This window comes from Atractosteus spatula, chromosome 7 (genome assembly GCF_055471065.1).
Source record: "Atractosteus spatula isolate fAtrSpa1 chromosome 7, fAtrSpa1.hap1, whole genome shotgun sequence".
NCBI classification, from domain to species: Eukaryota; Metazoa; Chordata; class Actinopteri; order Semionotiformes; family Lepisosteidae; genus Atractosteus; species Atractosteus spatula.
The window spans coordinates 9844354-9856873 of NC_142712.1; the positions used below are offsets into that span (position 1 = coordinate 9844354).

General features: G+C 39.1%; 2 protein-coding genes across 2 annotated transcripts; both read left to right on the forward strand.

Moving 5' to 3' along the window:
- The first annotated feature begins 3216 nt into the window (after nucleotides 1-3216).
- On the forward strand, nucleotides 3217-4185 carry LOC148830403 (odorant receptor 131-2-like). The gene has a single exon (XM_088919879.1). The coding sequence runs from the start codon at nucleotides 3217-3219 to the stop codon at nucleotides 4183-4185; it is 969 nt and encodes a 322-aa protein (XP_088776005.1).
- A 7316-nt stretch (nucleotides 4186-11501) lies between these two features.
- On the forward strand, nucleotides 11502-12446 carry LOC148830404 (odorant receptor 131-2-like). The gene has a single exon (XM_088919880.1). It carries the CDS (start codon nucleotides 11502-11504, stop codon nucleotides 12444-12446), a length of 945 nt encoding a protein of 314 aa, XP_088776006.1.
- The last annotated feature ends 74 nt before the right edge of the window (nucleotides 12447-12520 follow it).

Consider the following 12520-nt stretch of genomic DNA (forward strand, 5'->3'; position numbering starts at 1 on the left):
GGTCAGATACTGGACATTAGTCCATGTTCATTAATAATCATTTAGGTAGGATGCCTTTGATGTCATGCATGAAAGAGCAGAAAGCCAGGAAGAGGCTGTCTCACACACTGTAGTACCTGTTTCCTCCTTGGCTGAACTCAGCCACAAGAGTGTCATCCAAAAACAAAAAGTTAGATTGAACTTTTCTTTATCTGTGAGCAAAACATTGTTGAACTTCTTTAACCTTAAAATGGAGTCTGTACTGAAACTCTCAGGTGCTTATTAATATCGAGCTCCGTGTTTAATTAAGATGTTTATGATGAAATAGGCCCTATACCCAAACATGTGAAGAACATGAGAATAACACTGAATGAGGAGCCTTACACAGACGCACAGATTTTGAATATGGATGTCATTGTCAAGTTGTTGTTCTGCTATCAGTCTAAATACATAGGACAGGTACAGCAGAATCCTTGGAAATCTTCACAGTTACCCTGAAAATGTGTGTTAAATCTTTATGGGCACAGCAGGAAGGGCTAAAATATTCCTGTTGGAAAAAGTTATTTAAAAGATACATCAACATTTGTTAAAATCAGCTTTACTTACCAGAGGAACTCTGCTTTTAAAATATAGTTCAAATGACCTGATTTCAGATGGGTGACTGCCTCAAGTGGTGTAATTCTCTTCTAAGATCATACTGTATATCAGAAGGCTAAATTAACTGACAGGCTTGTATTATATTCTGTTTGAAGTGGGTCTTACTTTTTTAGGCAGCATAAAAAATAATATTTAAATAGTTGGCAGAAGCTCTTGTCTCTCAGACTATATATAAGTGGGATTAAACATCGTCACAGGATGAGAAGAACAACAAAGTTGAGGTACCGCAGGTGAATGAAGACAGACACAGTCATCCTTGCTAACAAGGCCTCTATCACACCGTACAGGAAGGACGTGAGACACAGACCCAGCTGAACTGAGTGCAGCAGCACTGTATTCCTTATATTTAACATAAAAGCAACCTGAACGACAACAGATTCTTGTGTGTGACACACAAACCTAATGTGTGAAACTTTTACAAAGGTCTGAATTGAATTTTAGTTACTGCTGAAGAGCATTTCTTATTAATTTTACAGACTTTTTATGCTATTACTTGTTACTTATGCATACTATGTTTTACATACAGATTACAGTATGTACTGTTACATAAGTATTCATGTTCCTTATCTTAATCCTGTCCATGTTGAACATGCAACAACCTTTGAATTACAAATTAATAAATAACAACATATTTCAATCAAATTAAGACATTAATAAATACCAAAGGAGAAAACATCTACCTTTCAAAAGGAAGATTCAAGGAGCAGTGGTGACTTTGATTTTCTTCCTTACTCTGTTTTCACATATACAATTGGGAGAAAATATGGACAATGTTTAATAACCACTTTTTAATGTTCATTTATGTGTATTTATTATCCCTTCTGACAGTCCAGTGTGAGCGTTTACATACTTTGCTATATAGGCCTACAATTGTCAAAAAATACCCAAACACAAATGATTGATTTGACAGATTACTATCATATCCATTGACACTATCCTAATTAATTTGAATTTATGATATAAATTAGATCTAGAAAATAGACATAAGTACATCCATCTGAGTCATCACTGTAACAATTAAAATTGAATAATTGAATGAATGCAGTTTATATACTGTAGTACACAGTACACAGTACAAGTATCAAAAGTGCATTAATTAACTGGCATTTATTTGTATATTATCCAACAAGAAAAGACCATTTATTCATTACATTGATAACAGGAGGACATAAATCTAGTGAGATCGGGGATGTGACACTTCTGTCTCACTTTACCTACTGATTTAATAGACTGCTGTTTGCTATTTGAACCATGTGAAAAAAGTATCTTTGTACTGTGAACTTTGGACAGACATTATAGAAAGACTTGCAACTTGTAGTTCTATGGAACTAAGGAAATGGTGTCTAATGACTAAGGAATATGTCTCTCTAAGGTTGCCCTCATGTTCCAAAACGCATAAAGTGTGGACCTTGCCTTCACAGCTTCTTAAGTTTCATATTACTATCACCCATATTTACTCAAATCTTTTTGTTATTAGAGCTTTATGAGAAAACAAGATTATTGAGAAAAAAACTTTAAAATAAGTGCTCCTATTCATAAATGCAAATATATACGATATAACTGAATTACAGACTCAGACTTCCTGAGTATTTTTATGCTTCATATTGCTATTCAGCACGTTACCAAAAGTTCTAAAGACACACACTCCATATTAAAGAGATGATGTGTAATTTTTGTAATTGAAAGTGACACTCAAAAGTGCTCTGAACGCTATTCTGATTCTCCTGCTTTCTCCAGTGTTCCCAGTCCCTTAAGGCTTCCCTAGACCGGTGCCACTGGGGCTCATTAACACACTTCTGTCAGCTGTCATTTTAGATCTTCAGCTCTTAAAACATTAATCACCTCTCCTGTCACTTTGCTGTCAAGGCACCTCTCAGGACTGTATACCCCTGGTATTGCCGAAGTGATGTCAAGAAATCACATGATTCCATGAATCGTATTTTAGACACACTTGCCAAAGAGAAGATGCTTCTTTACTTCATCACCTAGAGGAGGTGCTGGCAGGTACTGTATGCTTTGCTATGCTACTGTTTACCAACAGACACAACAAAGATATTGTCATTTGTGTCTTTAATTTACACATTAAACTTTAATTCTGTAGAATAAGTAATGAAATGTACTTTTCTTAATTGCAATTTTATTATTCACTTAATCTATTAGATACCATTATCAGTCTTGTATTAATAAGGGTAAAAGGACACATCTGCTCTGCTGTAGACAGTGCAGTGTAGGGTAGTCTGAGACAGGCCCAGGCTTCCTGAAGCCTCACCAGGAAGAGGTCTGGATAAAAGGGCACATGTTTAATTGCTCATTTCTCATATTTGTAATTTTCTTCAGCAAATTAAGAGAGCAATGATACAGGTGAAAGCTGTGGAGGTATATGTACTGAGCTGTAGGATGTGAAGTAGGAAATAGACTGTGGACACATTTTTAAACTGGTTGTAGAACAGAACTTGTAGAACAGTTTAAAAACAATACACCATTCTTGACACCATTTCCACCCGTGCTTGAAAAACATATAGTACTTACAACTATTTTATGTTTTTTTTTACAGGGAAATTGCCTATGGAAATGATAGAGATGTCAAATATTTCATTAGCGGAGAACAACATAGTGCACCAACAAGAAATCAGGATAGAAGTGGACTGGGTGTTCGGATTGAAAGTGGCTCTAGCTGTGTCAGCATGTTTTTTCTTCATCTATGTGAACGGCATCATGCTGTTCACCCTGAGGAGCAAAAGCACCTTCAGAGAGTCTTCCCGCTACATCCTGTTTGCCCACATGCTCTTCAACGACTCCGTCCAGCTGCTGACCAGTGTCCTGCTGTACATCTTTGCAGTAGCATATCTGCACATAGTCAGGGCTGTGTGCGCCGTCATTGTGATTATGTCCAGTACCACCTTTTACAGCTCCCCTCTGAACCTTGCTCTCATGTGTCTTGAGCGCTACATAGCCATCTGCTTCCCTCTGAGACACAGTGAAATAATGACTCCTAAACGGACAATATTGGCTGTATGTGTGATCTGGTTTTTTGGCTCAATAAATCAAGCAACTGACGTGATTGGTATTTTAATCACAGACCCCTCATTTTTCTTAACATCAGTATTTTGCACACGGGAGAACATGCTCAAGACAAAATGGCAAGTGGATACGAAAATTGCAATCACTTCCATATATTTTGTAGCAGTAGGAGTCATTCTCCTTTACACATATGCAGCAATAATGTTGGAGGCCAGGTCAGTCTCCTCTGACAGAGCTTCAGCAACAAAGGCCAGGAATACAGTGCTGCTGCACGCAGTTCAGCTGAGTCTGTGCCTCACGTCCTTCCTGTACGGTGTGATAGAGGCCTTGTTAGCAAAGATGACTGTGTCTGTCTTCATTCACCTGCGGTACCTCAACTTTGTGGTTCTTCTCATCCTTCCCAGATGTTTAAGTCCACTTATATACGGTCTGAGAGACGAGAGCTTTCGTCCACTTTTTAAATATTATTTTACCTGCAGTTCAAAGAAAGTAAGACCCATATCAAACAGAAAAAAGTCTAAACCATGATATTGCATCATTTGAGACAGTCTGCCACCTGTTGTCACCTAATAAAAGCTGAATTAATTTGGTAAGTGAAACTGAGTTTAATAAAAATGTACTATATCATTCATTAGATAAGATATTCATACAGTAACACCCCTTCTTGTTGTATTTTTGAAAGTTTAGCACAATATATTTTCAGGGTATTTGAACAGTTTTCTAATGGTTTTGCTATGTCTATATCATGCAGTTTGTCAAGGTAGTCATCAGTATGTGTCATACTTTGTATGACCTGAAGAGGAAACATATATGCTGCTGAATATATTGTTTTTTATTGATACCAGTAATGATTATTATGCAACCATCTAGCAACAAAAAAATAAACTGATTTCTGAAAACAAATCTGTTTTTATTTATGCCATTTTCCTATTAAATGTGTATGATCTTTTTTTAGTAATATCTTCAGGGGTAAAGGAGAGCTGAGGTTTGTGGGATATTCACACTGTAATGTTTGAAAAAAAAAGTTGAGTGCCTTATTGACTCAGAATCTATTTGATCTATATGCAAGAATATCGTTTCGTCTGTGTTATGCTGCTGGATGACTGGTGCAGAATCTACTTCTGTGATCTCTGTACACATACCGTGCACTTCCCTTTGCATTTGTCTCAAGCATCCCTCCTCCACTCCATCTCCTCCTTGCAGCTACCCCCTGGTTCACTCCTTCTGAATGGGGTTCGAGCCTCCTCATCCTGCGGATATGGTCAACCTTGCTAACAAGGCCTCTATCACACCGTACAGGAAGGACATGAGGCATAGACTCAGCTAAACTGTGAGCAGCAGCACTGTATTCCTGGCCTTTGCTGCTGAAGCTCTGTCGGATGGGACTGTACAGGCTAACCTAACATTAGTTTCCCTGTTGAAACAAACTAAGGTTTTTTAAAGACTAAAAATGTTTTTAAAAAAATAGAAATGTCTGTTGTAGAATGGTGTCAACAGTTTAATTTGTTAGTGACAGATTCCATATGAAATACAAGTAAGGCTGCGAAGGTTTTCAGGTAGAAGAATTAGCTTGTGTTTTTTGTGAAGATAGCACAAAACAGGGACTGTTAGGAAACAGGGATTTAGTCTCATGTTGTAATTTAAAATTAGGTTAGGCATTGTATCTTGGGTTGGCATGTTAGATGTTTGTAGTTCTTAATTAATGAGAACAAATTGTTCTCCAGGTTGCTCTCAGGGTTGCCCTCAAAGGGCTCTATTGGATTTGACAGCAGTTTGGAAATATTCAAAACATCATTCCTCAGGGAATGTAGATCTGGAGATTGGTTAACCACGGCTTATAAAAACACTGTCTTCAAACAGTCTTTTAAAAATGTCATATTGTTTTTGGGGAGGATCAGAGTGGTTTAATGTAATGTCATCTTAAATTATAACATGTTTCATGTTTTAAAATGCCAAGCAATAAAACAGAATGATTTGGATGAGGCACATTAACGTTCTTTAAATTTGACATTTAGTTTTGTTACAAGTACACAGAGAAACAAAAATCTCTGGTTGATTGTCTTGGTTGATATGTACAGCAGCATTAATATAATTTGAAGAAAAAAATAAACAAAAAGGAAAATAAAAACACCTGCTTGATTTTCTTACAGACATAGTTCTTAACATTACATTTGTGATGTGTATTCTAACGTTTTCTCTTCTTCCTCCTCCAGGCTGTGAAATATGATTCAAAATACCTCACAATACAATGTAAGCTCTGAGAACTTCTTCTTCACTCCCATCGTAGGTGTTCGCCAGCTGAAGATGGTAATTGTCCAGATATTGGTTGGGATTTTTCTCTGTGTGAACTGTTTCATGCTCTTCACTTTTTTCAAAAAAGAGGTTTTTTGGGCAAGCACGCGCTACATTTTGTTCGCACACACCTTAATGAATGACTCAGTTCTTTTGGTTTTGACAGACTTTGTCACACTACAGTTCAGTTTAAACATCCTGCTTCCTGTGGAATTTTGTATTTTACTCTGTATGATTATGGAAGTTCTGTCCCGCACAACCCGGTTTGTCATCACTGCGATGTGTCTGGAGCGCTATGTGGCCATCTGCCTGCCACTGAGACACGCGGACATTTCCACCCTGAGGAGGACACTGGCTGGAATTCTCATCGTTTGGGCTCTTAGTTCTGTCTACGCCATTATTGATCTCTTCGTTTTCATCACAACAGCACCTCCAAGTTATTATGCTGGAAAGACATACTGCAGCTATGAAATATTATTACTGACAGAATGGCACAAGTACATGAGAATCATCCGGGCACATCTGGAGTTTGTTGTAATAGGAATCATCCTGGTATTTTGTTACATTAAAATAACAATAGCAGCAAGAGCTGCTTCAGGAAGTAATAAGAAATCCTCATCCAAAGCTCAAAAGACTTTGCTTCTGCACACAATGCAGTTGCTCCTCTGCCTAATTGAGTTGTTGTGTCCCTTTGTAGAAATAGTTGTTTTGGAGATTGACGTTCAAATTTATGGAACTGTGAAATACTTCAATTTCATTGTTTTTACATTGGCTTCCAGATGTGTAAGTCCACTTGTGTATGGTTTAAGAGATGAAAAGTTTTTTTGTAATCTTAAATATTATGTGTGTTTTAGATTCAATAAAGTAGTCTCCCTGTTTTGAATACGCATAATGGAAATCGTAAAACATTAGATCTGACCTCTTCCAAGAATCTATGTGAGAGCGGATATTGCATGATGTGTTCAAGTTATGTTCATAGAAGTTTCTATTATTTTATTATTTTCTATTAATTTATTATGATCAGTTTCCAAAATGAAATTTTAAAGATGATAGTTTTACAGATGTATTTACTGAAAATATTATGCAATAACCACTCCCATATTTGAGAGTCTCTATTGCATAATACAGTATGTTCATTGAGTAAAACATTGTTGATTGATTGTAGAACATACATTTGTATATTAAGACCAATCCATTAAATAGCATATTAATTAAAATAAAAAATATGTGTAAAACTGCATTTAGTAACTTAATGGCTTTAATACATTTAACCATATTACTAAAGCAGGTCACATTTGGAAATAGTTCATAATGACTAAGTGATCTATTTGTTCGTACAGTAATACCACATCCAAAATGACATTTGTTTACTGTGCATAATAATAACAAAATTTATGAAATTATGCATATTTCTCAGTTAATGAAAGTAATATCAATCAACTTTGCATTGGGTCAATTCATAGAAATATTCTGATGGAAATTAACTGAACCAAATAATATTTACTTGTTGTTTTCGATCATTGGAAATTATTATAGAGTCAGTTTATCATTGGAGAACATTAAGATATGGAAAGTACTGCAGGAATGGCCTGTAGCATTAAAAATAAGACAGAAATTAAAAAAAAGGTTAAAAAAACAATAAAGGTCAGTTCCTGTTTAAAGATGTGCTTAAATTAAGGATCCTTATTTATAACAATGCAATGATCTTCCTCCACTTCCTTTCATTTTAAACCAATCCACAGTTGTAGTCCAGCTTTATATAATGTATCACTATATTTTCTTTACATTTGTATTTACTCCAAAGTACATTTATGTTTGTAAGCAAATCTGAAAGATTTCAACCAGCACCAACAATCCATTCAGCCATATCACCCTGCAAATCACAGCTGGCAACCCACTGAAGCTGAGCAGGTGTGAGCCTGGTCAGTACCTGGATGGGAGACCTCCTGGGAAAAACTAAGGTTGCTGCTGGAAGAGGTGTTAGTGGGGCCAGCAGGGGATGCTCACCCTGCAGTCCATGTGGGTCCTAATGCCCCAGTATAGTGATGGGAACACTATACTGTAAACAGGCGCCATCCTTCGGATGAGATGTAAAACTGAGGTCCTGACTCTCTGTGGTCATTAAAAATCCCAGGGCATTTCTTGAGAGGAGTAGGGGTGTAACCCTGGTGTCCTGGCCAAATTTCCCATTGGCCCTTACCAATCATGGCCTCCTAATAATCCCCCTCTATGAATTGTTCCTTTGATATGTTAAAGTCTTGCCTACTTTTAATGTATAAAAAGGAAAGTATAACTTCAGTACAGGGAGCATGCTAGGGGAAACCCTATCTCTGTGATGTGCTCCCCTTCAGCTGATTGTATTAAAGATCTCTGTTTGACAATCTCCTAACCTGAGTGAAGACTGAGTTTTCTTCGACATTCTAAAAATAAAACTTTAGGTTACACTGAATAATTTGTGATGGCTCTGGTAATTAGCTGGGAATGCTAAAGGGGTCCAGTGAGCTCATTTGCAAAGGCCAGCCTCCCCAGCTGTACGCATAGCATAGAGGAATTGTTAGTGTTCCCCTGTCACGAAACACAAAAAGGTGCTGACAATAATCTGTAATGTTTTAAAAAAACATAAATAGATTTAAAGTGTCACAAACCTATGTTTTGGAGTGAGAAGGAAATGGAGAGAGGGTCACAATATAGCACACATATTATTTTGTTAATCAAAACCAGAAACTTTAATGGGTTTTCTTGGTAGCTGATCTGGAAGGGTGGATATTCTCCCTTTTATAACATTCCAGGCTTGTAGAGACAAAACAAAGAGAAGATACAAGTTTTTCTGGGGGGGGGGGACTTTTCTTCATACATAACCCATTTGGAGGTGGGGGAGCAACGATATATTACAGGGTGATACAGTCTATTTCTGGAACAGTACAGTATCAGATACAGAAGGGAAAAAATGAAATTCTGCTCAAATAAGAATGAGTATTGTGACGATTCCAGTGTTGATTAGGGAAGGTGGTGTGAAGGAATTGCCCTGCTGTTTCCAGGAGGGCATGATAGTCACAGCTGGGAGACAGATGAAAGGCCGGTGATGGACATGAGGCAAAGGGGGGGAGAGTAGAGACTCCCCTTACTGTTTTTATAGGAGAGGAAGAGGAAGCAGTGAGGTAAATAAAGGTGAAAGGGGAGAGGTTATGACATAGTCCAGTGGTGGGGGTGCGGAATTCTACATGCCCACCCCCCTCAGTACCCTCTCCCCTGAAAGAAGATTTCGAAATCCTGGAATTTGAATTTGCTGTCTTCCGAGTTCCTGGAAGCAGCAAGGATCTCCTCCTGAGCTCTGGGGGGGTCTTTTTCCACAGAAGGCTGGGCAGTCTAACTCATGGGGGTTCGTGGACATGGGGGACACCACCCTCTCTCAGTCTCTTTTCCAGCTCTGATAACTTTGCTTGGCCCACTTGCTTGCTTTTCAGTCCAAAGCAGCGTCCTCAGATCTACTGTACTGCAGCCCTCACCTGCCTGGCAGAGGAATCTTGGACTGTCTCATGATGTTCTGTCTGGGAAGGAGGGCATCCAACCATCTCATCCCGCATAAGGTTCTGGGCAAGGGCACGCCTCTTGACAGATCATCCTGAATCTGGCTTTTGTTCCCAGTCTGTCACATCTGGAGGCTGCAGGCTCTGACAGCCTGGCTCATGGTCAGTGGGGGTCTTGCCCAGGTGTGGACTCCTTGAGGTGGGGCTGAACAGTGTCTCCTAAATGCCCAGGGACTCTGAACTGCTTCTGCCTTAGGCAGCAGTAAAACAACACTGGACCTCTGGGGCACCTGGCAAGAGGGTGCTGGAGTATATGGACCATCTTCAGTCTCCCAGGCAGTGTACAGGGGTCATGTCCTTTCTGGAGTTGGAAGGACCCATTTCAGAGGTACAAAACAGCTTGAGACCTCTTGCAAGAAATCCTGTCCTACAATGCAGGTCTCCAGGATTGGAGAACTATAAAATAAAATTTTGTACATCCACCTTGGTCATTTATGTAACTCCTTTGTTTTTCATTTAACAAACAAATAATTGACAATAAATGAATGCATTTTCATAACACTTAGCCCGGAGGACATAAATCTACATACTTGTAGATCTGGGATGTGACACTTCTGTCTCACAGTACCCTTCTGGCTTAATAGATAGCTACTGTTTAAATGATGGGAGGCCCCTGCAGCGCTGGGGCCCTGGGTTCAATTTCAGACCTGGGGTTCTATCTGCATGGAGTTTGTATCTTCACTCCTTGTTTGTGTTTCCTCCAGGTGCTCCAATTTCCTCCCATAGTCCAAAAACATACAGGTAGATAAATTGGATTCTGGGAAAATTGGCCCTGGTGGGAGCACTTGCGTGTTGGTGTCTGTGTCTGTGTGTGCCTTGCACACGTGGCCTTCTTCGGCCAAAAAGTTGTGTTCTCTTTCTTCTCTTTTCAGCATGGAATAAACCTATTACTTGTTCCTTTGCAGCCTACGCATGCTGACGCAGCTACCCACCTGAACTACTATACTACTGATTTACAGGCCGAATCTTCACAGCTTGTTATGTATTCATTTTACCTTTCAGCATGTTACCATCAGCTCTAAAGACACACAGCATCTCCACACTCAATATTAAAGAGATGTGTAATTGAAAGTGACACTCAAAAGGGCTCTGAACGCTATTCTGATTCTCCTGCTGCCCTCAGTGTTCCCAGTCCCTTAAGGATTCCCTAGACCGGTGCCACTGGGGCTCATTAACACACTTCTGTCAGCTGTCATTTTAGATCTTCAGCTCTTAAAACATTAATCACCTCTCCTGTCACTTTGCTGTCAAGGCACCTCTCAGGACTGTATACCCCTGGTATTGCCGAAGTGATGTCAAGAAATCACATGATTCCATGAATCGTATTTTAGACACACTTGCCAAAGAGAAGATGCTTCTTTACTTCATCACCTAGAGGAGGTGCTGGCAGGTACTGTATGCTTTGCTATGCTACTGTTTACCAACAGACACAACAAAGATATTGTCATTTATGTCTTTAATTTACACATTAGACTTTAATTCTGTAGAACAAGTAATGAAATGCACTTTTCTTAATTACAATTTTATTATTCACTTAATCTATTAGTTACCATTATTAGTCTTGTTTTAATAAGAGTAAAAGGACACACCTGCCCTGCTGTAGACAGTGCAGTGTAGGGTAGTCTGAGACAGGCCCAGGCTTGCTGAAGCCTCACCAGGAAGAGGTCTGGATAAAAGGGCACATGTGTTTAATTGCTCATTTCTCCATCTGACATATTTGTCATTTTCTTGAGCAAATTAAGAGAGCAATGATACAGGTGAAGGCTGTGGAGGTATATGTATTGAGCTGTAGGATGTGAAGTAGGAAATAGACTGCGGACATGTTTTTAAACTGGTTGTAGAACAGAACTTGTAGAATAGTTTAAAACAATACACCATTCTTGCCACCATTTCAACCCATGCTTGAAAAACATACAACTATTTTGTTTTTTTTTGACAGGGAAATTGCCTATGGAAATGATAGAGATGTCAAATATTTCATTAGCGGAGAACAACATAGTGCACCAACAAGAAATCAGGATAGAAGTGGACTGGGTGTTCGGATTGAAAGTGGCTCTAGCTGTGTCAGCATGTTTTTTCTTCATCTATGTGAACGGCATCATGCTGTTCACCCTGAGGAGCAAAAGCACCTTCAGAGAGTCTTCCCGCTACATCCTGTTTGCCCACATGCTCTTCAACGACTCCGTCCAGCTGCTGACCAGTGTCCTGCTGTACATCTTTGCAGTAGCATATCTGCACATAGTCAGGGCTGTGTGCGCCGTCATTGTGATTATGTCCAGTACCACCTTTTACAGCTCCCCTCTGAACCTTGCTCTCATGTCACTTGAGCGCTACATAGCCATCTGCTTCCCTCTGAGACACAGTGAAATAGTGACTCCTAAACGGACAATATTGGCTGTATGTGTAATCTGGTTTTTTGGCTCAATAAATCAAGCAACTGACGTGATTGGTATTTTAATCACAGACCCCTCATTTTTCTTAACATCGGTATTTTGCACACAGGAGAACATGCTCAAGACAAAATGGCAAGTGGATACGAAGATTGCAATCACTTCCATATATTTTGCAACAGTGGGAGTCATTCTCCTTTACACATATGCAGCAATAATGTTGGAGGCCAGGTCAGTCTCCTCTGACAGAGCTTCAGCAACAAAGGCCAGGAATACAGTGCTGCTGCACGCAGTTCAGCTGAGTCTGTGCCTCACGTCCTTCCTGTACGGTGTGATAGAGGCCTTGTTAGCAAAGATGACTGTATCTGTCTTCATTCACCTGCGGTACCTCAACTTTGTTGTTCTTCTCATCCTTCCCAGATGTTTAAGTCCACTTATATACGGTCTGAGAGATGAGAGCTTTCGTCCACTTTTTAAATATTATTTTACCTGCAGTTCAAAGAAAGTAAGACCCATGTAAAACAGGTCCAAACCATGATACTGCATCATGTGAGACAGACTCAGATCATGTAAAATATATCTTTAAAGCTGAAT